We start from the raw sequence: 26454 nt of genomic DNA, 5'->3' as shown, positions 1-26454 counted from the left end.
GACTCTTTTTTTATAACTCAGAATGATTTTTTCATATTTAAATTCCAACCTGGTATTTTCGGATTAAAAATGAACGTAAAATACTTCAATTGATTTTTACAATTATTTCTGATGATGAGGTAAAACAACACTGCCCCATGTTAGGGGAGGGTTGAACGTTCACATTCATATTTAACACTGCCACAATTAGGATGGGACTCTCCCAAGTCAGGTCAAATCCTTTTATTCAAAATTGAGAATGAAATATGTGACTTTATTTATACTAGTATTCATCATAAATAACATATTAAGAAAACTATATACCAAAGTAAGATTATCAAAATAAATCTAAAAAAGTCGTCAAAAGATTATGTAAACAATGATAAACGTATCTCCCTAGCTACAAAGGTACGCCAGTCAGTATTTGTTATCAAGGTAATCAGGTTACTGACTGGGTTGTTTGAGGTAAGAAAAATCTTATATTTAAAAGTATGAAAAATGTAAAAATAAAATTTAAGCCTTAACCAAATTTAATTATCAATAGCAATACAAACAGGAACTTCATGTTTAATTGTTAATTAGTATTTTGTTATCATCAAAATGTGTGTAATATATATTTACATGTATCTATATATATAGCTAGATTCCGATATACATTTGGATATTGTTACTTTTTCTTTTGCTAAAATAACGCCTGTAAATAGTTATCAAAGGTACCAGTGTTATAATGTAATACTCAAGACACGCATTTCGTCTACATAAGACTCATCAGTAGTGCTCAGGTAGTTAGACAGTCAAACAAGTACAAAGTTAAAGAGCATTGAGGACCCAAAATTCCAAAACAATGTACCCAATACGGCTAAGTTATCTGTGCCTGGAATAAGGCAGTCCTTAGTATTTGGAAAAATCATACTTGTGAAAACAGGAAAGTTATCAAAATGACCATGTAACTGATATGCATTCAACACCGAAGTATTGAGTACTGGGCTGGTGATACCCTGGGGACGAAACATCCACCAGTGGTGTAAATAGTTATCAGGGGTACCAGACTTATAATTAAATACGCTAGACGCACGTTTAGTCTACATAGGACTCATCAGTAACGCTCAGATAGTTAGACCCAGTGGTGTATATAGTTATCAGAAGTACCAGGCTTATGATTTAATACGTCAGACGTGCGTTTCGTCTACATAAAACTCATCAGTGACCCTCAGATCAAAATAAATATAAAGCCAAACAAGTACGTAGTTGAAGAGCATTGATGACCCAAAATTCCAAATAATTGTGGCAAATACGGCTAAAGTAATCTATGCCTGAAAAAAAGTTCTTAGTTTTTTGAAAAACTAACATCTTTGTAAACATGAAATTTACAAAAATTACCATATAATTGATATTCATGTCAACACCGAAGTGTTGGCTACTGGGCAGGACAACTTAATAGGGAGGAATGAGGGACACAAAACGTTCGCTAACTTCGCTTTATATTTCAATGTGTCTGCCCATAATAGGAACCTTGCTTTTTTTTTAATTTAACAACGTGTTATCATGTATTTAATATAAATATATATTTCTGAAAACCATGGATAAAAGCATTTAATTAGTAGTTTTGTGTTTTATGACGCAACTCTCGCCTATGTGTGATCATTCTATTGTATGTCATTGTGTCATTATGTTATTGTTCTATTATAAAGTTGAAAATACTTTTAACGACAAAACTATTTTACTAGCGTAAGGGTATAAACCATATGTGGCTTTTTCAAAATTCTAAAGAACTGCTGGATAATTTTAAATTTCGATCTGTTTCAAAAATACTTTTTTTCTTTTTCAGTCCTGTATAGCACCATTTCCCAGGTGAAATTATAATTGTTTCGTTAAAACATTAAACGGCAAAATTATTTTATAGTTCATCATGTGTGACGTTTACATTTTATGAAGTCAAACACGCGAAACAATGCATGTGGTTTTTATATTTGATAGATGCTTTTTTTTAGACTGTGACACAGTGATGACTGCTGTACCCCTATTTTGACTATGTTCCTATTATGTCTGTTTTGTTCAGACATAGTTGAAAATATAATAAAATTTGATGCGACTGTCATGTAAGTGAGAGGTTCAGCGCTATAAAACAAGTTTGAATCCACTATTTCCTACATTTGAAAATGCCTGTACAAATTCAGGGGTAGGGCACTTGTTGTCCTTTCGTTTTTCGAATTTTTCCTCGGAGTTTAGATTTTTTGTGATTCAACTTTTTACTTTTTGTAAGTGAAATAAATTGATACAGTAGTTTTGTTTATAGTGTTTAAAGATCAGCGGCCTTTGTCGCGTAAGAACTTTGTAATATAGTGAAAATACTTGTAAGTAATAGTGATTCCGGTAGAACTTACGGTCAATTTTAACGGTACTATTTTTTGTCAAAAGAGTCGGCGAATTGTCATTTTCTATTTGACAGACAGAAAATCTACTTTATGATGCACAATACAAAGTATACGACATACGTAATGGATATGTAGCTATTATTACGTAGGCCTCAAGGAGTAACCATGACAATGGATTCAAAGCAGAACGGTGACAAAAAACTACCAGAGTTGGAAACATATACTACAACTCAAAAGGTTACAAAAACTGCTGTCTTGGTCTTTACATGGCTAACAATTGTAAGTAGTTATGTAGTTATATCAGCTGCTGCTAGATAGTTGAGATAAGAGAAGGCAATATTCTAGCTATTAAAAATACATGCTGATTGTAAAAACATATTATCAAAATTAAAAAGACTATTTCAAAAAAATGTCGCCTTATTACATTAATAAAAACTGTGGTATCTAGATTTAGGTTTAAAACGTATGCATGAAAAAAGTATGTATTCTACAACTGAAAACACGTAATGATATTTATCAAGCTTGAGTGAATCCCCATCGTTTGTAATATCATTATGTCTCATTTAATGCTGTTTGACTAAGTTCTTGACTTTTGTATTTTTTAAGACATTTTTACATATCATGTCTGTCTGTTTTGCTACACATTGTTGTTCATATAATGGAATTTTTTGCGACTTTCATATTAGTGAGAGGTTTAACTAGCTATAAAACCAGTTTAAAACACTAAGAAATGCCTGTACACAGTCAGGAAAATGACAGGTAATATCCATTCGTCTTATATTTTTGAGCTTATGCGATTGTCATTTGAATAGGGAGTTTCCGTTAAGAGATTTTCCCCAGAAATCGATATTTTATTATTCTATTTCTTTATCTATTTTCAGGGTTTGTTCAATGAAATCACGGGACCAACTCAAAAAGATTTAATCATAAAAACAAATTCAGACTACGAGTTGGTTTCTAGAGCTATATCTGGCCAAAGTGTTGGATATTTTATCGGGGCAATCATCGGAGGGCCTCTCATTGATAAATATGAAAAATGGTGTGATGTAACTATAGCAATTTGCCTAGATTTTGCGGCAGTCGCCGTATTCGCTGCACCATACGCTACAAACATTAACATTTTATGGGCTTTACTCGCTGTTGCAGCTTCGTTTGAAGGCGTTGTTAACATAGGTAAGATTAAAGTGAATGTCATGCTTTGTGGTATAACAACTTGATCATAATATAGCATTATATAACATAGTTGACATAGTTGACATAGTTCTTTTGATGTTATAGCGAATGAGATTATATCATAGTGTTGACTGTTATATCCCATTTATTTTTACATTTGTTTCCTATTATAACTGGGGGGTTTTTTGCACACATACTGTTATCGGTTAAATGGAATTGTATGCGACTGTGAAACCATGTTCGATTCACCACTTTTAATGTATGAAAATGCAAATACCATGACAGGAATTTGTCATTTTATTCCATTCATGTCATGTGTTTTAGCTTTGACATGGAGTATAATGTACAGTGTCAGCAGGCATGTTGATGTCCATCGATTTGACTCAAATTCTCCTATTTTAGTATTATCATACCAAACCGTATTTCTAAATTATCAAAAATTCAAAAATAAACAATTTACGATGCATGGGCTCAATAGTTTGTTTCAATATTTTGTGTTTATTTTTGTCTACCCGCCATGTAATTAAGCATCGCATTGACCTCCGAAGTTTGCTGACGGTCAGGTAAGCCGTAAAAAGCATACACATAGATATACTTAGTAAATAGATTTCGAACAGTGCAATTTGATATTTCTGGGTCTGTTTGATTTCATATTTTAGTTTTGAAAAACTATGTAAACCATCGTTTCAACTGTATCAGAATTTGTTTTTGCTGATCGAATCAATTAACTGATTGCATGTTAATCCTTGTTTCAATATCAGTGTCGACATTCGTTTCCTTTTAATGGCTGACAACGATAAGTTTTAGTTTGTAACACGGATTTGATTTTTTCTCAATCGATTTATGTATTTCGAACAGTGGCATTCTGTTGTTGCCTTTAATCATGCATAACATGGCTACAGCGACGAACTAAATTTAAGGTCACATGAAAACGAATTCAATGATGTCGAGTTATTAAGATTCAAGTGAGTACTATTCATCAGCGATGTTTATAACCGTCTTATGTTGAAACCAGTATGGCTTCTAACATAATTATGTCACTAGTCTATTTCAGAACCATTTCATTTAGGATTGAACATGTTGAAGAAAACAAAATCATTGTTCCTTTTTTTTTAATGTATAAAAAAAGTAATTTGACACATACATGTATCTAATGTTTCTCATATTTTTCAGTCGGACAGAGAGTTCTCATACAGCTATGGGACAAAAAAGCAACTGGACCTTTACACCTTCTTCACTTCGGGTTTGGAATGGGATCTGTCCTTGCTCCGCAAATAGCAAATCCATTCTTGGCAGTGTTGGCGCCGTCACTAGAAAATGTCACTTCCACTGTAATGCCAAATGTATCGCTCGTACCAAATGTTTTAGTAACATCAATACAAAACACAACACCCTTACCACGTACAAATGTTACTAATACAAATACTACAGTGGAATATCTTAAAGAATCCAGGATAGAAACAGCGTATTTGATTGTTGCTATCGTCATAGCTTCCGTGTCCATTGTGTACTATTTTTATCAGTTCTGTTCTAGGCATATAATGTTAACTCCAGAAAAAGAAGTTGACGCTGAGGAGAGTAACTTTCGGAAAGTTGCAAGATTGGTCGATCCCGCAACATGTGCAAATGGTGATAGATGGTTTGGTATTCAAATTTTCATTGTGTTATTTTTGTGTTTCTTTAATATAGGCGGTGGTGATGCTTTGTATGGAAAGTTTATAAGAAGTTATTCCATCGACAAACATAAATTTTCAGGCGATGACGCATCGTTGATAAATACTGTATACTGGATAAGTTTTGCGGTCGGACGATTCATTGGTATATTTACCGGACGGTTCATACCAATTCGTATTTTACTTCCGGTTGAAGTGTCTGGAACTTTAATTACAGGAATTTTGTTAGAAATTTTTGCGCAGGAAAACGATTTGGCGTTATGGATTTTAACTATAATGATGGGACTATGTGTTGGTCCAATTTTTCCTTCTGGCTTAGGTTGGGCTAATGCTCACCTCGAGGTCACTGGAGTAGCAATAACGTTCATTGTTATGGGTATGGCTTTGGGTGCCATGTCATACCTTTGGGTAATTGGATATCTCTATCAGCATCATGGTTATGACATGTTTTTTCATCAAAACACATTTTATGGGGCAATTGTTCTTTTCTTTACAATTTTTATGACAGTTGTAGTGAAATTGCATAGGAGAAAAATTAAAAAGGAAGAAAAGGAAATACAAATGGAACACGAAAAGTCAGAAACGAAAGTATATGTGACAACAAGTGTTACAAATTTAATACCAGACTTCAAAAGTGATACATCTAATGCACTCAACGGATACTATAATACTATTAATTCTGATATAATAGAAGACACTCGACTGTAATCTACTCATATCTTTAAACCAAAGAATTGCAAAGAGTTATATACTGATAAAGGTTATGCAGTATTATTATTAAAGCTTGAATGCGTATACTAGCCAGCTAATTAATTACTTAGTCTTAGCATTGATGTATTAATGGGTATTACATCTATGGTCTGATGCATGCAGTATATAAGTACAAAGTATCTCGTCGTATTCAGGTACAATCCCCCCTCCTCCCACAAATGAAAAGTCATAATAGCCACAAAAACAAATACCTATTGCATCAGAACTAAACACATTTATTTTTAAAAAAAAACGTTGTTGACATGACACGGGTTATGTTCTTCTCATAAATGTTATTATGGCATGATACTAACCCCTAACGGGAAGGATTGTGTCTGATATTCATATGATGAAATCATAATCTTTCAATCAGTTTAATTGAAGTTTGGAGCTGACATGTCAGTTAATTGCTAGTAGTCTGTTGTTATTTATGTATTATTGTCATTTTGTTTATTTTCTTTGGTTACATCTTCTGACATCAGACTCGGACTTCTCTTGAATTGAATTTTAAATGTGCGTATTGTTATGCATTTACTTTTCTACATTGGCTAGAGGTATATGGGGAGGGTTGAGATCTCATAAACATGTTTAACCCCGCCGCATTTTTGCGCCTGTCCCAAGTCAGGAGCCTCTGGCCTTTGTTAGTCTTGTATTATTTTAATTTTAGTTTCTTGTAAAATTTGGAAATTACTTTGGCGTTCATTATGACTGAACTAGTATATATTTGTTTAGGGGACAGCTGAAGGACGCCTCCAGATGCGGGAATCTATCGCTACATTGAAGACCTGTTGGTGACCTTCTGCTGTTGTGTTTTCTATGGTCGGGTTGTTGTCTCTTTGACGCATTCCCCATTTCCATTCTCAATTTTATTTACATATTGTATGAATAAAAGTAGAAATAGAATTCTCGCCAATGAGACATAAACCCAACGACACAATAGTTAACGATACACCATTAGGTTGTTATACAGTCCTGGTGTCTGACTACATCGTATATATGTTGTGTATAAGATATAAGTTTGTACAAAATATAATTTGTATTGGTTGTTTGTACAAGTTTTAAAAGTTGATCTTCTTAAACGTATCAATTGAATGATTTAAATTAAAATTTCTATACTTAAACCTAACATTTAGTGATATTTTCCTTGTCCTCAAACTGGAAAAAGGGCACCATTCAATCTGATAACCCTTCAAGTCAAGAAAACTATACGCATGCGCATAGATTTGTAGCAAGGGTGTATATTAAATGTTAATTAAACGACCTCCATTTCTTTATGGAAGTACCACATCAAATATCAGTTTAATAACGGTGACAAATATGAAAACTCCACCTCAGTTCTTATTTGACAGAAATAGATTTATTGAGAGAACTGTCGTATGTTATCAAAACTGGGGAATTCCCTCTGACGTATTTCTAAATTTATAAAAACACTAAATATAAATACTGCTTAATTCTGATTTTCCGTGTTGTCAAAAACACGCATACAAGTCCAGGGAAATATCGACAGATGAAGATTATGAGAAGAACATTATAGGACAGTTGTTTAAATTCAATCTTATTGTTTTTCATACCATTAAATGCAAGCCAATCTCAAAACTCTGAGATGTTCCTTGATGTTTAGAATAAAACGGTTGACGTGAGGGCATGGCCCTGAGGCAATGGTATAAGTCTACAGATTGCTTAAAAGCAATCGTATCCCAAAAACTGTTATAATTACGAAATATCCGAACTTCACTAAAAAAATGGACCACGATCCTAGCCGGACACTATACCTACTGTGGTTATTTTTATTGATTTATACATTTGCTATTGCCGAATTCAGTTAACAAGAAGGCGCGCGTTGTCTTGTATGGCATACCATATACCCCACTCGTTATTCATAGTATCCAAAAACATGCGGTATCTACTCTACAGATGCAAAAGGGGCACATATGTAACAACCTTAGTCAAAAGTTTCACTCTAAATATGATGTCTTATTGTTCAGTTGTTTTTGATGGGGAAAAACAAAAAATATGCGTCGTCGTGTATTTGGTTAAAATATTTAAAGTATCAACAATGAGGAAGTGTAACAGTAAATTTAGTCTCACAGTAGTAAAATTTGTCCGCCAGACTTCTTTTCCTAGTTAATCCATGTCCATGATTTCACTAGGAATATAAGTCCTAGGACAAATTTTCCTAGTGAAATAAGTCCATAGCTAGTAAAATATGTCTGGCACTTATTTTCCTATGGAAAATTGTCCCAAAACTTGTTTAAATATTAGTTTTCATTATATTATCAAATTTATTCAAAATGAAAAAAATATTTTCTTAGTTAAAGTTGAAAAGTTTCATTATTGTTTTCCTATTAAAAATCAAGGACATGTACGTTACAACCTAAAAATATTAATGACATGGACATGATTTCCTATAAACAAAATATGAATTTTATTAAATGCACAACTCTTTAACAATATTAAAACATAAACATGATAAATATTGAGTTTCCTTTGTTTATAAAATTTTCCTTTTAAAATAAGGGACATGGACATTTTTACCTAGGAATGTTAATGGACAGAATTTCCTAGGAAAATTAGTCTGGAGACCTAGATATTATTAAAAAAAAAAATACACAACTCTTCAACAATATTAAAACATAACATTTACATATTCACCTTTTAAAAACAAGGACATGGAAGTGTCAACCCAGGAACATGGACATGATTTCCTAGGAAAGCTAGTCTGGGGACATTCATTTTATCCAAAATATAGTTACGCAACTCTGAAACCATATTGAAGACATTTAAATTTACATGTACATTAGTGTATATGTACTAACCGAATTTAATATATATATAGATTATAACATGCCTTTTTCCATATTGGCCCTGGTATCATCCCAAGACTCCCATATCGGCATCGAGGCTTTAGCCGAGGGCCGATATGGGTCGAGGGATGATACCCGGGCCAATATGGAAAAGACATGTTATAATCTTTTTATCACATATTTAGGTTCTGCAGAAAAGAGAAAAAAAGTCAATTATAACAATTTAATGATACATAAAAGGTAAAATCTTAAATAATTTATTACAAACGTGTCGTTCAGGATGCAATGACGTCACGTCATTAGGTACAGGGCACAATATGGATATCTCTTTTTTGCCCCGGGCAATTTTGAGGTTATTGCATATGCAAAACCTAAGGTATTCATAACAAATATGTGATAAATATAGATTATAACATGCCTTTTTCCATATTGGCCCTGGTATCATCCCAAGACTCCCATATCGGCATCGAGGCTTTAGCCGAGGGCCGATATGGGTCGAGGGATGATACCCGGGCCAATATGGAAAAGACATGTTATAATCTTTTTATCACATATTTAGGTTCTGCAGAAAAGAGAAAAAAAGTCAATTATAACAATTTAATGATACATAAAAGGTAAAATCTTAAATAATTTATTACAAACGTGTCGTTCAGGATGCAATGACGTCACGTCATTAGGTACAGGGCACAATATGGATATCTCTTTTTTGCCCCGGGCAATTTTGAGGTTATTGCATATGCAAAACCTAAGGTATTCATAACAAATATGTGATAAAGTATTTTATAGAACATGATTTCCTAGGAAAATTAGTCTGGGGACATAGATTACTAACATCGGACTTAATATACTAGTAAATTTTGTAACCCTGGACTATTTATACTAGTAATATTTGTCTTCTGGTTAAAATAGTCTTTCTGTTCAGTGAGACATGATGCGAAAAAGGTGGACGAAAATATTTGTTACACAAATTGATAGACGGTCAAAGTCATTGTAATATAGCCCTCACGTTTAGGGTCATTATATATTTACATAGTATCAGTTTCCCTAGGAACAATGGAAGATTGTCTGCATTACCTTTTATCTTCTAAGTGTTAATTTAACGCTGAGCTTGATTAAACATCTATTAACTAGCCAGAGACAATCATTCGATCCAACCGCGAGGACGAATTAACAAGAATGGGAGACGAACCAACAATGGTATTTTCAAACTTAGAATAGTGTTAATAGTTTCGCTTGTGAGCCTCCAAGTCATAATTCCAATTAGTCTAAAATACTTAGTAAATTGGTCGTACACATTGGAAGAGATCAGGAATGGGACAATCTGATGTTGGTTGTTTTGTGACGATCATGTGCATATTTTATAAGACAATGGCTCTACATTTATCAAATAGATACAAGAAGATGTGATATATGAGTGCCAATGAGACAACTCTCCATCCAAGTCACAATTTATAAAAGTAAACCATTATAGGTCAATGTACAGTCTTCAACACGGACCCTCGACTAACACCGCACAGCAAGCTATACAGGGTCCCCAAAATTACTAGTGAAAAAACAGTATTAATCTTTATAAAAAACGAGAAACGCTTATGAACCACATCATCAAACGGCAACTACTGAACATATGTGCAAACAATAGCAGCGGATTTTAACGTTTTTATGGTTCCTAACCTTCACCCCTATCTGAAACAATATTGTAACATCACAACATAGAGAGACATACTATACAATATCTGTGTCATAGACAACGACGGATATGTCCCAATCGTCATAATCACAATCCCGCCCTCCACCGAATGAGGTCCATCAAATTAACACCAGTTTGTACTTGCTTGTGCAACACGACGGCTGTCACATGTGGAGCAATATATACCTGCTTACCCTTCCGAAGGACCCGAGGTAACCCTAAGTTTTTGGTGGTTTCTTGCTCAGTATTTAGTTTTGTATACTGTTGTGTATAACTCCGTTCTGTGATCGTTTCCGTTCCGAAACCATTCTCCTTTACTCCATTTGTGTAGAGTAGTATGCAGAACGGAGCGAAAACTGCCGGGGACTTTGCTGGGGTGTGTCTTTTGACCTTTTTTAGTCATGCCGTTGTAAGTCTATTTTCGTCTTTTTTTTAATATAAAATGCTGTTAGTGGCACTGAAATCTGCATCTCACACTTATTAATCAAAACAAAGAGCTGTGTTATATTTGCTATAATGAGACAATTTTCCACAGAAACCAACGGACACGGATGGTAACAACTATAGGTTATTCTGTGGTTGCCAACCATGAGCAAAACCCATGCATACCACAACTCTTCGTAGACAACCAAACACTCCGCGCAGGTTTAAAATGTAAAGAAAATATTCATTTCCATGTTTCTTAAATCTTAATTGTCTACGGACATGTAATATTTTGGATTCGTTTGTCGCTGGGTTGATTAATTATTGACTTACACGTGTATACCTTACATCTTATATACTTGTGAAAACGAAGCATGTAAAGATAGAAGCGACATGTGAGCCGTGAAGGGAAAGCTATAACATAAAAAAGAAGATGTGGTATGATTGCCAATAAGACAAACTGTCCACAAGAGACAAAAATGACACAGACATTAACAACTATATGTCACCGTACGGCCTTCAACAAAGAGCAAAGCCCATACCGCATAGTCAGCTATAAAAGGCTCCAATAAGACAATGTAAAACAATTCAAACGAGAAAACTAACGGCTTTATTTATATATAAAAAAAAAATAACGAAAAACATATAAGTCTGGTATATTAGAAAATGTTTTATTGTCAATGAATAATATGCATATCAAACAAACAAATGAGATATCAAGTGAACAGATGACCCACTTAAAAGAAATGAAAATTCTGCAATGTATCGTCTTTCGAATATGAAAAAAAAATAAAAAGCTTTTTTTAAAATTCTGACCAAAGCTTTTTATATATAAGTTTTTAAACATATAAGCTAAGTTTATTACAATCATTTGAATCAGTAAAACACCAAACAAATATTCAGAAGAAAATGCTACATCATTTTAAACAATCTTCGACTATTAATTGTAGTGTACACATCGCTTAAAAATGTCATTTATATCTTCTTATCCAAATACACTATGTACTGGCTAAAAATAAATAGATAATCAAATTCACCAATTTATCATCATTCAGTTAAAAATAATAGAAATAAGCAGAAAAGAGTCTGGATGGGTTTGCTTTGAGGCGGGGGCATTTTGGTTTTTTTAATTTTCTAGGACATTTCTTTTTTTTTGTAATTTTCTAAGGCGTCTGTATCTTTTTTTTTTAATAACACTTTTACTTTAGAAATAAATCTCATTGAAATGATTTAAGTTTTTTTTTTCGTCTTTTGAGTGACTTTTTTTTTCTATGTGCATCTGTAGCTTTTATAAGCAGTATTGTATTATCTTAATCTGTTATTTAATTCGTGGTTATTCTTTAAATCCCATTATTCTCTTTTATGTCATCGTTTTTAAAAGCCCATTCAGATCCTCATCAAAACGTTTTCAAAACATTTTAACTTCTGATCAAAGTATCATAATAACGTACAAAAGATTACAAACACTAAATTAGTTTTTACCAGAAAAAATGCTATATCAATTAAAGCAGTCTCTTAACCTTTGATTGTAATGTACACCATGTTTAATAATAGCATTGAAATCTTATTATCCATTTACACTGTATAGCCTATTGAATCAGATTGTGTAGTCTGTAAATTGATAGGCGGCTTTTCTACCCAGCCAAATGAAGTCGTATCTAACAAAAACAATAATTTTGAGTAAAGGATTTCCATCTTTATCATAAGAAGTAATGCCATTTTCAAACACAGTGTATATCAAAAGATGCCCATTAAATTGGTGTTTAATAATTTCAAAAATGGTATATACAATGACCATTTAGATAACGAAAATGACTAAATATTCTCAAAAATTCACACCCACACACTCACATCACTATTATGCTGAAACTACAAGTATAAAAAGAAAACATAAAACAAACTTCAAGGGGCTAGGCAAATGTGTCCCATGTCATAATTACAGAATGTATTTAGTACAAACTCCTCTAAGATGTTATAGTCAAGAGACAAACCATCACATAACTAATTGATGTCTTTGTCACATACTTTATGCAGCAAGGGGGAGCAAACATGTTTGTCAAACACATTAGAATGGTCAAGACTTTTTGAGTTTTAGAGGTATTGCTAGTATATATTAGCATATTTGGGCAAGGAAAGGTCTGAATGGATATGTTTCTTCAACATTCACGTATAGACTATAGAACGATAGGTATGGCCATTTTCGTCAAACACCGCTTTTCTTTTCAGTTTGGTGAAAAGAAATGTTTTTTGCAGTTTTTATCACCGAACCGAAAATTTAATATATTGATAAAGTTATCTTGAACAACAAAATTAACCTAATCTTTGGGGATGGGTGCAGGATAATTTTACATATTGATATATTTTTTATTTTTGTGAATGAGAATACACGAAACTTACTGTCCCTAAGCAAGATTAATAAGTCGCATTCATAGACATTTATAGAAGTTTTCACTAATTTCATTCTAAAGTATGATGAAAATGTAACTAAATAGTCTTTCGTATTCTTAAAAGTACAACTGCGTTGCTATGCGTTATAAAAATCCTTTTTTGAAACCAGCTGTTTTCATTGGTCATTTGTAGCACAGAAAGGAAGGTTTTCATTGGTTATATCCTGCGCGGTAGGGATCACCATGTGACATCTGCTGCTGTTGTTGTTGTACCATTATAGTTGGCCCTGGAAAAAAGAGAAATAAACACGTCAAGTTTCCTACATGTATCACTGTATTAACTTTGCTTCATTTAAAGGGTTGAATAAATTTCCTTTAAAAGAATATCATGTTATTCTCATTAATATTTAATGTCGAAAACTTTCAAAAAAAGAAACCAAAACCAGCCAATATGCTTACAAATCAAAAAACAAATATAAAACATGTTATTGGGAACATCGGGTAATGTTCATTTAGATGAAAAAAATCGATTAACGACCACAGATGACCCACCGCCTAAATTCAGCTGTTTACTCGTTTTATTCAAAAGTAAGCAAAAGTGTCTATCTTTAAATATAATCATGATAATTGTTCAAACTTATTTTACCGCGATAAACCTATTCTATATTGAAATGAAATTACTTCTTGATTAAAAGATCCCTTAATTCGTGATTTCATTTTGAAAATAAACGTTTCCCTGCGAATATTACTTAACATTGCATTCCTTTAGTTTACAATATTACCAGTACCTGATGCTCCTTGATGCTGCACGATCACGCCAGAACTTCGTCGTCTGCAACATCCGCAGCAGCAGCAACAACAACAACCCGTGATCAAAACCAGGAACGCTACTCCAATCAGGATAGGAACATATCTAAAAATAGTCTGAAAATTAATCACTACAAAAATAACAACAAAACGTACAACAATCAGGATAGAAACAAATCTAACAAGAATGTGTCTGTTCCGGACCATATGAGTATTTGGACCATACGCGTATGGTCGGACCGTACGCGTATGGTCGGGGTAATTAACAGGTACATTTAAATGATTAACTCTTCATGTAACCTTTCTAAATGTCACGTCATTAAAAAGACACTACCAAAAGTCATTTTATCATAGATCTATTAAAAATTAATAATAACAAGATTAACAAAATAAAATAAGCAGTTTCACACAGTAAATTTCATCACTAGTCAAAACTATAGTAAACACATTTTTTTTTTCATTACCGATAATAAATTATGTTTAATATTACGAGTGAATGGCAAAATGTCGACCTCGGAAGATAACTTTCAAAAATATTTTAATTAACTGTTACACACGAAGTCAACTGTTTCACTATAACCTGACGTAAAAGTCGACAGGATAAAGAGTCTAATAATTTGCTCACTTTTGAAACTTAAGATAATAAGCATTAGAAGTGCAAAATTCAGAATTTTTATACTTATACGTGTTTTGTTTTAAAAAAAAATGAATGACGTCAACGGCAAGGACACTAGTTCATTTGTTTAAGTTGTCTGGTGATATGATGTACTTCAGTCATATTACGATATTGGAGATCTAGAGGTTTCTAAAATCACCGTAGACACATCGGAATGACCCCAAAAGCTATGGAACATGTACCGTGTGGAAGTAAATGTCACCCTACGCATACATGCAAGAATGCAACTTAGCCATGAAAACTAACTTTAGCATCGATATTTAATGTTATCTGAATTGTAAATAATACAATTGCATGTAGTAATCATTGGTTTTTTTTTTATAAAGTTTTCTAATGCATATTATTGAAAAAAATACCTGTATGGTCTAAATACTCATATGGTCCGGCCCGTTTATAACCAAACGAGTATATACTCATATGGTCCGACCATACGCGTATGGTCCAGATACTCATATGGTCCGGAACATGTCCATAGTACACGGATGGCCCACTCGCACTATCATTTTCTGCGTTCAGTGGACCGTGAAATTGGGACCAGAACTCAAATTTGACATTAAAATTAGAAAGATAATATCACTTGGAACATGTGTACTAAGTTTCAAGTTGATTAGACTTCAACTTTATAAACAAGAGGCTCTCAAGAGCCTGAATCGCTCACCTTAATTTTTTTGGTTAAATCTCTCACCAATGATTATTTTGGTTTTTCAATTTATTTAAATGTTCTTGAATCGTCCTATTTCCTTCAAAAGCAAAACAAAAATCATTGTCTCCTATGTTCTATTTTAGCAATAGGAGCTATGTTTCTTGACATACAAGGAAATAAAATATAAAATTTATACTAGATACTCTGAAACTCATTTAACCTAAGTTTGGCTGAAATTGATACAGCAGTTTCAAAGGAGAAGATTTTTTAAAGTAAGTCAACATGAACAAATTGTTGAAAAAAGTGTTTAAAGGGCAATAACTCCTTAAGGGGTCAATTGACAATTTTGGTCAAATTGACTTATTTGTAGATCTTACTTTGCTAAACATTTTTGCTATCAACAGTTTATCTGTATCTATAATAATATTCAAGATAATAACCAAAAACTGCAAAATTTCTTTAAAATCATCAATTCAGGGGCATTATACCTGAAAAAGCAGTTACCCAATTTGGCTGAAAATTTCAGGACAGGTAGATCTTGACCTAATAAATACTTTAACTTCTTGTCTTATTTGCTCTAAATGCTGGAGTTAGTGAGATATAAGCCAAAAACTGCATTTTACCCTGTGTTCTATTTCTAGCCATGACGGCCATGTTTTTTGACGAAATAAAAAATAAAACACAAACTTTATTTTTATACACCCTACTGATCATTCAGTTGAAGTTTGGTTGAATTTGGTTGAGTATTTTTAGAGGAGAAGATTTTTTAAAGTTAGAAAATATGATGAACAAATTGTGAAAAATTGTCATTAAAGGACAATTACCCCTTAAGGGGTCAATTGACAATTTTGGTCGTATTAAAGTCATAAGAAACGAGTGACCGGTGAAAAATAATGTTCTTCCAATTCTTGAACCAATGCATGCAAACATCATAAACTTAGTCTTCTGTGCTCGAATTTATCATTTTTTTCGTGTAAATTTCGTATAATTGTCAATTTTTTTTTCAATCGGTCAGTGTTGTTGTGAAAATATGGCAGGTAATTAAAGTTCGTGTTTTGATGCCGAAGTTTAACGATTGTCACCTGTTTGTCAACATTTGACGAAAGGTAAACAAAAAAACATGGAAATTAAGCACGTGTTTAGCATGTAAATTCAGATAATAGTTTATTTTAAGGACATTCATGCGTATTGTGGTCATCGGATTTTTACGAGATGGGTCACACTGAGGTCACCTTGCATACGGAAAATATGTCGGGGGAATTGCTTGCTGGAAGGAAGCTATTTAAATAAAGTAAACTTCTTCTAAATATGAATAAATTAAATAATTTTCTTCAGAAAAAAAGTATATGTACATAAGTTTTATAATGAAAACTATCCATCGAGTTATAAAAATCATATGCATTATTTTTTTTTGATTTGAGGTTTCTTATGACTTTAACTTATTTGTAGATCTCACTTTGCTGATCATTTTTGCTGTTAACAGTTTATCTTTATCTATAACAATATTCAAGATAATGACCAAAAACTGCAAAGTTTCCTTAAAATTACCAATTAAGTGGCAGCAACCCAACAATGGGTTGTTTGATTCATCTGAAAATTTCAGGGCTGATAAATTTTGACCTATATACCCCATGTCAGATTTGCTCTAAATGCTTTCGTTTTTGAGATATAAGCCAAAAACTGCATTTGACCCCTATGTTCTATTTTTGGCAATGGCAACCATGTTTGTTGATAGATCAAAACTTCGGATACAATTTATAAACTAGATACCCAACATTCAGTTAAATTTTGGAAGTATTTGGCCTTGTAGTTTTAGAGGAGAAGATTCTTGAAATAGTTTACGACGACAGACGACGGACGACGACGGACGCAAGTGATGGCATAAGCTCATTTGGCCCTTCGGGCCAGGTGAGCTAAAAACTACCTCGACAAATAACTGTCTTAAACCAAAATATAACCTGAAGCCGGACGAACGGACGTACAGACCAAAAACCCATAAATTTGACATAAATTAATAATCACTTCAGAAAAACCAACATAAATGACACGGGTATATAATGGTAACCCGAATAATCCAGTCGTTATATTCCGACTCACTATCGATCACTACATTACTCGAGAGGACACTGACCAATAGAGGGCGCTGACTTATGCAACTATTACAGTCATAATAACGTTCGATAACTCTGCACTGGTTCAATTAGGATTATGTAAAATTTACTGGTTACCTGATGACTGATTACAGAAAATTGAAAAAATATATTTATTTCACCTTGTTTTATATCCATTCGAGGTCTTCTTTTATAAATTAATATCGCCTTGATAATCGGACAACACTAACCTTCATAGGTATTGTCAAAACTTACATCTACATAGGTATTGTCAAAAATTACATCGTGATTAGGTGCCATGTTTGTTTTCTTTGATCACGTTGATGTTACGACTTAATCTAGTATCTTCTTAATCTAGATATGACCAAGGCTATTCTTATATTGGCAATAACGTGTCATATGTAATTGCAATATAAACAGTGAAATTAAATTGAATTATGTGCATGGACAAAATAAGTGTCGAACATCCTCTACGTTTGAAAATTCTTTGGTCGCCATTTTTTTAAATTTTCTAAAAATAACAACAGTATGTTTAAGCTTTATCAAAAGGAACCAATGTTCGATTATATGCTGCTTTAAGGTAATACAATGACTAAAAACGCGAGCATTCAACAGCTATTTGATTTTCATTGTAAAAATCTTACAAATTATATTTTTACCATGTGGCCCCACGCTGTCAATGTGGTCGCCATCTTGAAAAATAATACCAGATTTTCTGAAAATAGCTTATTTTCAAATCAATTTGGAAGGGACATTATAGACAATTTAACTATTCCATATACGATATTTCAAATATTATGAATATTATAATAAGTACATATTCCCACAATTGTTCCATCTGTTTTGTTTAAATCGCAATTTAAGGTTAAACACGACAGAAAATACAAGTCAAAATGGAGAAACCAATGGGTCTCTGTGAAAACTGTTAAAATATAGAAAAATAAAGGTTGGCAGGTAGGTGAAACTTATATACATGAAGAGATAAATGAAAAAATGAAGAGATTGATGCCCGATTTATATAATCCCAAGGCCCTCAGTCGGTTCCAGAAGCGACGAAGCAGCGCATCTATTTTGGGTGGGCAAATATCCATATTTTTTTTATATGAGACGAGCTCTAACGTCCCACGGCCCCAGCTTGTCTGGCAAAACAGCTGTCGGACGTCTGAGTAATCTCGGACTACAATATATATAGCACGCCTGTTACGAATCAACAGTATAAAATGCACGAAAATGCTGATCAATATTTTTTTTTAATGTGCTGTTCGTGAATTAAATATGTCATATAGTAATTATTTCCTCTAAATTTCAGGAAACTAACACGTAAAGCAGATGTCAATAGTATTGTATTTCAGGTAAATCAATTGGTGTTGTATGATATACTAGTTTACAAACCCGCGAGACGAACGGCAACGATAAATCATAATATTTCCCATAAACTGGTGTTTAAAAAATACAATTCATGTTGCAATTCTAGTTAACATTGCCATGGCAACAAAGGGAGTTGTATACACCTTTAAAAATTAAGTTAAAATAAGTAGAGAATGAGTTCATAGAAGCAGATAATACCCCCGCTTGTATATAATCTTAAATAGGGATATAGCTTCCCCCGCTTGTATATAATCTTAAATAGGGCTGTAACTTCAGAAAGATAAAATTGACGGTAGTCTACCCTTTGTACTTGATCCGAGTTAGACGGTAATAAGCATGTGTAAAAACATAAGTTTTATAATATTTAGTTATGGCAAACTAAGTAAAAAGTAAAATCACAAAAATACTGAACTCAGAGGAAAATCAATTAGGAAAGTCCATAATACATGGCAAAATCAAATAACAAAACGCATCAAAAACGAATGGACAAGAACTGTCATATTCCTGACTTGGTACAGGCATTTTCAAATGTAGAAAATGGTGGATTAAACCTGGTTCTAAAGCGCTAACCCTCTCACTTTAATAGTCTCATCAAATTCCGTTATATTCACATGATGCGTTAAATAAACAGTCACAATTAATAAAATAGTCAAAATATGGGTACATCAGTCATCATCGTATAACAATTTTAAAAGGGGACAATTTAACCGAACACAAAAACATCTTCTACATGTATCTACGAACACATTAATTGATTTGAGTGTCTGACGTCAGAAAATTTTATAAGTCACATAAATTTGTCGTTCAATGTGCATACAAACAGTTTTAAAATTTACATAGGCAATGTAAGCATAAGGGTTAAAAAGTCAAAAGTATGTAAGAATAAATTACAGAAATAGACCGATATTCAAACTAGCCCAAAAGTTATAGTTAGAATTTATGAGAATCTAAAAATAGTTAATACCACTACGCGATTGAATGATTTTCACGTTTGTGGTTCAACGTATATATAGTAATTCATAATAGAAATATATCATAATGACATATAATAGACCAATATTATACTGACGGGATCTTTTAAATTACAGAGTCACGTAATAAGAACAAAAGAAATACAAAAAGTCGCATATACAAAACAAACCACAAAAAAATGAAAGCCAATGCAAACACATTGACGAGATGTATAAGTACCGAGCCACGTCAAACTGATATCATATAAAACCATTCAACAGTAAAAGTAATATTAATAATAGAACAAAGACAAATGAAAGAACAATAAAACATGTTGTTAAGATGATAAACAACATCAGTACGCAGAATCTATACATCAAGACCATCGTCTATTATTTGAGAAGCTGATACGGAATATTTATCAACAAGGTCTTGATACCTTGAGCTTCCGATAAACTTTTTTAGAAAAAGGACGAGACGTTCTTTGACAGATCCCTGGTTCATCAACTTTCTACTCAGACACTGATGACGTTTTACAAAATCTGAGTAGGAGCTGCAAGCTCTTGAATATCGAATAAGTTGGGAAATATATATCCCATATGCAGGTGAAGTTGGTATATAATTGCTACTCAGGTGGGGGAAATTTATAATTTCAAAATTAAAATCGTCTCGTTTGTCATAGATTCTGGTACTGAGATGACTGTGTAAGTCAAATTCGAGATATAAGTCTAAAAATGAGGCGGAGGAAGCTGTGTCTGTTGTTTCTTTAATCTCTAGTTCTGGGGGATATATCAATGGAACCCAATCAGAAAAGTTCGGATTGTTTATGGAAAGAACATCATCAATATATCTGAAAGTGAAATTAAATAATCTGGCTTCTTTGATCCTCTTGTTTTTGACAAGTGTCTGGAGGAACTCCGATTCATATGAAAATAAGAAGAGGTCGGCAAGAAGAGGCGCACAGTTTGTTCCCATAGGAATGCCGACAATTTGTTGGAAAAGTCTACCTCCAAACTCAACAAATATGTTGTCGATAAGAAACTCCAGCATACTGACCACTTGTTCTTCTGTGTAGCATGTTTTACCTTTTTGTATGTCACTATTAACGAAATATGCCTTAGGAAATCCCAAAGTAATAAATTTATAGCGTATGCTACCATTTTTATGTTGAAAGGCATTTGTGGATAATTTCTTTTAAGCGATTTTTCAAAATTTTACATGGGGAATGGTGGTATACAGGGTTGAAAAATCAAAAGTTTTAATGGAACTAATTTCAGAAAAAGACCGAGATTTAAAATTGTCTAGAAGTTCTTTAGAATTTTTAAGAATCCACATATGGTTAATACCACTACGCGAGTAAACAGTTTCACAGTATTTCTGAAGACCCTCTTTCACTGCGGACAGAATTTTAGTCAATCTAATGGACAATTCTTTAGTTAAACATAAAGATGAGCCAGCATTATACCATTGCTTGTACGGAATTTTATGAAGCTTTGGTATCCAATACAAACAAGGTAAGTCCTCCGATTTGGTGTTCAATGTAATGTTTATTGAAGGACTTAAGATTTGCTAAAATCTCATCCTTGTCAAACGATATGTCTTTGTATGTGGGATTACCTGAGTGCTCCGTTATACCCAATTCTTTTACAAGACATTCGTAGTAATACGATTTACATAAAAAGACAATATTATTTGAAGCTTTGTCCGCAGGAACAACAACATACTTATCATGAAGAGTTGATAGACATTTCATGGCCTCTTTGTCTCCGAAAACGGACTTTGGTCGATCGTTCACACAGTTTTTCAACTTGTGAATGCGACGTTTTATCAGAGACCTGATAGTTTTAACCCATTCTGATAAAGTGTACAGTTCAACTTCTTCTCGCTTAGCCCATGCCCTGGCGTAGTCCTCAATAGAATCCATAATTATTTTGAAGTTATGGTTCCAATTGATGTGTTTGCCGGGTTCTCTAAACTTAGGACCATGAGAAATCACCTTTCGGAGATTTTCATGTTGAATTATGTTCAGATCCCCAGTTATAACATGACCAGAGGGGCTGTAATTATAAGGCGAGTGGGAACAGTCACATGTCGGAGGGTTTTTAAGATATTGTTCTAAGTCAAGGTCCTGTAATGCCTGTTTATAGTTGAATATTTTAGGTGCAATGGTTTTGGTGTAACTGTAGGATACCATTTTGAAAATAAATAGGAATTTTAGATGTTACCTCTTTGTGATAAAAGAACCGAAAAGAGCCGCCACCAAAATTCAAACTCGATCTGTGTTTTTATGTAAAAAGCATTGCGTGTAAGTTTCAAACCATTTGGTTGAGGCAAACTAAAGGGTGAGAACGGACACACAACGTTCAGCATTTTCTAATTCGTAAAGGAGCATAACTCTAGAAGGGTTAAAGTGACGCCCCCAAAATTCAATCTTGGTCTGTGTTTAATGGTAATAAGCATGTGTATAATTTTCATAACAATTGGATGTTGCAAACTAAAAAAAAAGAACGGGAAAGATAAAGTTTGCAATGTTTCCATTTGTAAACATGGTAAAGGGCAGAACTCTAGAACAGTAAAAGGAACACCACCAAAAACCAAACATCATTCAACTTGTTTTCAATTTGTTAAAGGGCATAACTATAGAGCTGTAAAAGTGACACCACCAAAATTCAAACTTTGTCTGTGTTTTGTGGTAATAAGCACTGTGTTTATGAGAAATTACATTTGTTCGAGGCAATTAAAGTTATAGAGAATGAGGAAAAAACCTAATGGGCGTACGTTGGACGGACAAGGGCAAAACTTCATGCCCCCTCCTTTGAACTAAGACTGATGGTTTTTTTCTGACTAAAACCAGTAGTTAATATCCTAAGAAGTAAATGATAAAACTTGTGACCAGTATAAACCATAAAAAAACACAAATCGTATATGAACATGTAAGAGTATTTATCAAAAGCTATTAAAACCTCGTGTCTTCTATCATACTTACACGTGAGCAGCCCACCACTGGATACAGAAACTGTCTCTCATATCGTCTGCTGCCTGCATCACCGAGTTGTCACAACATGTCAAGGTAAGTCCCAGAGTACTGAGATCATGGCAGCAAAAATCTGAGCACCATTGTGGATGGTGAACTTCACCAACAACGTCCGTGTAAGATCTACAGCATTCACCGGCAAATACACCACACACTGTCATGAAAAATAAGGATAAATTAAAATCTTACGTGTTTTTTATTGGATGGAGGGGGCAACTCATGGTTGCCGAACAGCGCGAATGGAGACGATTTTTTTTGTATGATTTGTTGGACAGTGGCATTTCAAATTTTTCAATGTATATAAAAAAAATTACTAAAAAAAATGTATTTTCATTTTTGACTTGTGAATATTTGGTATATATTTTACTATATCGGCGGGAAATTGTTGCATGGTGTCGCCCTTTTTTGGCGGATCAAACAAAAATCGATAAAAAAAAAAAGACAATGAACTTATCTTAAAAAATTGCTCAAGTACTAAGTTTTAAAGACTGTCAACATGATACAAGAAAAATGTGTCTAAAAATGCCAATGCACCCATTTAAGCTTTGCAACGTTTCAACTCTACACTGTTAAAATTTATTATTACTTGAACTGTCCAAATTCGAACACTGTCTTTGTGTTGTGATTCTCGGCAGTGTGTATGACATGTATGAGTTTCATAAAAATAAGATGTGACAAACCCAAGTAAGAGCGTGGAAACAAAAATGGGATGGAAAGAATGACTAACGGACGGAAGGACGGACGGACGGATGGACACTCAAGCACACCCCGTTACCTATTGTGATACATAACAAAATACATCTTGATTCACTGTTGTTAATACTTTTCTAATGACTTACGTTACGTAACCTTGTATGCTTCTCCTCGGTTGACATGACAATCTAGTCTAACCCTCTCAGCTATGTGTTAATGATGATGTTTAAAAAATTTAAAACTTAACTAAACGTGTGCATCAATAAATTGACAATAAATAGATGGCGTTATACATAAGTTTATAAAAAAACATTTAATGTAAAGAATTTGAAATATTTAACACGTTTCGGATGCAAGGATTACAACATGTATAGTTTGTACTTTAAAATTGATTCTCGCTCTCTCAGCTATGTGTTACAAAAAATATATCAAAATGCATGATGTTTTACTGTTTTTGCACTTTAACTAAAAGTGTTTATTGATCTTTATCATATATTTAGTACAAAATACAGCTATTTTGTATATCTAATAAAGGTTCTTTTTTCCAGTCTGTATCACCTACCCTGTATCGCATACCCCGTATCGCATGGCTAAACCCGTATCGCATACCCCGTATCGCATGGTAAAACCCGTATCGCATACCTTTTTTTTTTTTTTTTTTTTTTTAAACTTAAGTCAGTTTTTTTTGGGTTTTTTTTGCTGAAGAATTTTTTTTCTATTTAAAAATTTTTTTTTTTTAAAATATTAAAAAAAAAAAAAAAAAAATATTAAAAAAAATTTAAAAAATAAAAATAGGTCAATTTTTTAATGACGTCATTGTTTGGTATGTAACGTCACGAACATCAAGTTTTTACAACATTTTTTTTGGCACACTAAATGCAACTATAAAAAATACAAAACACTCAATAATACAATAATAAACAAAATATTTTCAAAACAACAGATTGTAAGGTAACCTAGGTGCTTCGTATAAATAATTGAGCAGTTATTTTAAAGCTTTGAAACAAGACAAAAGCAGAACTGAAGGTAACCCAGTGCTATGGATCAGAAAACAGTTCATATAATATAAAACTCTTCTGTTGAAATATATGATAAAGCGTATAATACATGGCAAAATCCGTATCACATGCCGTATCACCCTCGACCAATATCATCCCTCGGGCCTAAGGGCCCTCGGGCTGATATTGATGTCTCGGGATGATACGACATATGATACGGATTTTGCCATGTATTATTCTCTATTTATTAATAGATATAGCAGATGTCGTGATACATAGGTATATAGATAACATATAATGTGAAGAATTTGAAACATATTTAGAAAGATTATTAATTAAAACCCACATGTATAATTTGTACTATAAATTTGATGATTAAAATTGAGAAAGGAAATGAGGTTAAGGTCAAAACGACAACAATGTTGAATGTATCATCGCTTGTTGATATGTGGTTCAAAATGTAAAGTAGGCTAGCCTCTCCTGTTATAAATCAGTTTCTTATCTAACATATATATATATATATATATTATCAGACACAGTAAACATTCCGTAGATTTTATAGGTAAATTGTCATAGTGATCAGACATGCACTTCAGACGACAAAACATGCACCATATATATAGTCTATAATATATAATTAAAACAATGATAAACATGTTTAAATACTTACCATATAAACTTATCACAACACAAACGAAGACAATATTAAAATGCATCCTTAACGCTATCAATTTCTTGTTTAAACTAACACTGACGAACACATGGAACAGTTGTGCGGTATATCTCTTTGTGTTAAATGAGAGAAAGGGGCGTGTCTTATATTACGACGCATTTTCAGAAAATCAGAAAAAGGATAAAATTTAGAGGATTGAACCTAGTTTTACAAATGGGATAGTCATACATGTACAGTATATGGATTTCCTTTTCTCGATTACGTCCTTTAAGCTGGTCATTTTTATCTCCTAAGTCATCACTTTAATAATGTTGTTGGTAGCAGTTTCACGCAGGGGCTATAATTGAGTACTATAATTTTTGAGAAATATACAGATGTCTACGTCATAGAGCATACCGTGCATTTACATAATAAACGTGTAGTGTAATGACCGATAATAATTGAATTGTTATATTGACATTAAGAAACAATTTATAACTAGTATAACTCTGTATTAAAAATAACCGATGCCTTGTACATAGAAAAAAAACACTCTTCCTCGACTTTATAGCCCGGCAAATGATAGATTGATTGTTGGTTGCTTAACGTCCAAGGACTGAGGTGCATGTATATACGTGGTTTGGTTGCCACTCGGGTGCAACACTTCAAACCTTAATTCACTAGTGTCAAGCTATCCAGCAATTCTCATCCTGCAATTCTCTTTATAAAAATCTATCCTGCAATTCGTCATCCTGCAATTGCGTTTGGTAAACTACTCGAGCGACAATTTTTTTTTCTTTAAAATCATAGTGTTTGACTTTTTTGTTCACTGCAAGATTTATATAGAAAATAAATAAAGTTTTATATCCCATTAACACAATTTTTAAATTAAGTTTGCAAATTTCTAACTCATATTTACGGTTTTGTAATTAGCATTTACAATAATATCATGATGACAATTCAATTATCTGTTAAGTTCAGGATGTGATGAACGCATGTTTAATCCACATTTGTGGTTTTCAAAACTCATATTACCGACCAAGAATAGAATTTTGATGTAAAATAAATTTGTCAAGATATACTAAACTAGTACCAACAACACAACTTCTTTTTAAAAAGGGTCACCTCACTTGTTCAAACCCATTGCCCCGGCAATTCTGTATAGCTAGGGGTTATAGACTCTGCTCTAATCAATAGCTATTTGGGTGTTCTTCAAAGAGGGGGCAAATAATTTCTGGGGTAAGCATTACTAGTGGACGGATATTGCGTC

At 33.1% G+C, this 26454-nt stretch overlaps 2 protein-coding genes across 2 annotated transcripts; one reads left to right on the top strand and one right to left on the bottom strand.

Moving 5' to 3' along the window:
• The first annotated feature begins 2519 nt into the window (after positions 1-2519).
• On the top strand, positions 2520-5908 carry LOC134697783 (sodium-dependent glucose transporter 1A-like). The gene is made up of 3 exons (XM_063560070.1): positions 2520-2633; positions 3236-3527; positions 4701-5908. The coding sequence occupies exons 1-3, from the start codon at positions 2520-2522 to the stop codon at positions 5906-5908; spliced, it is 1614 nt and encodes a 537-aa protein (XP_063416140.1).
• A 5606-nt stretch (positions 5909-11514) lies between these two features.
• On the bottom strand, positions 11515-25349 carry LOC134695649 (uncharacterized). The gene is made up of 4 exons (XM_063556973.1): positions 25203-25349; positions 22794-22995; positions 14040-14164; positions 11515-13538 (listed from the first exon to the last, which is right to left on the bottom strand). Exons 1-4 carry the CDS (start codon positions 25246-25248, stop codon positions 13462-13464), a joined length of 450 nt encoding a protein of 149 aa, XP_063413043.1. The 5' UTR covers positions 25249-25349; the 3' UTR covers positions 11515-13461.
• Positions 25350-26454: the final 1105 nt, after the last annotated feature.

The sequence above is a fragment of the Mytilus trossulus genome, chromosome 14 (assembly GCF_036588685.1).
Source record: "Mytilus trossulus isolate FHL-02 chromosome 14, PNRI_Mtr1.1.1.hap1, whole genome shotgun sequence".
Lineage (NCBI taxonomy): Eukaryota > Metazoa > Mollusca > Bivalvia > Mytilida > Mytilidae > Mytilus > Mytilus trossulus.
The sequence above is the reverse complement of the archived record's forward strand: the minus strand, read 5'-3'. Positions and strand labels throughout refer to the sequence as shown.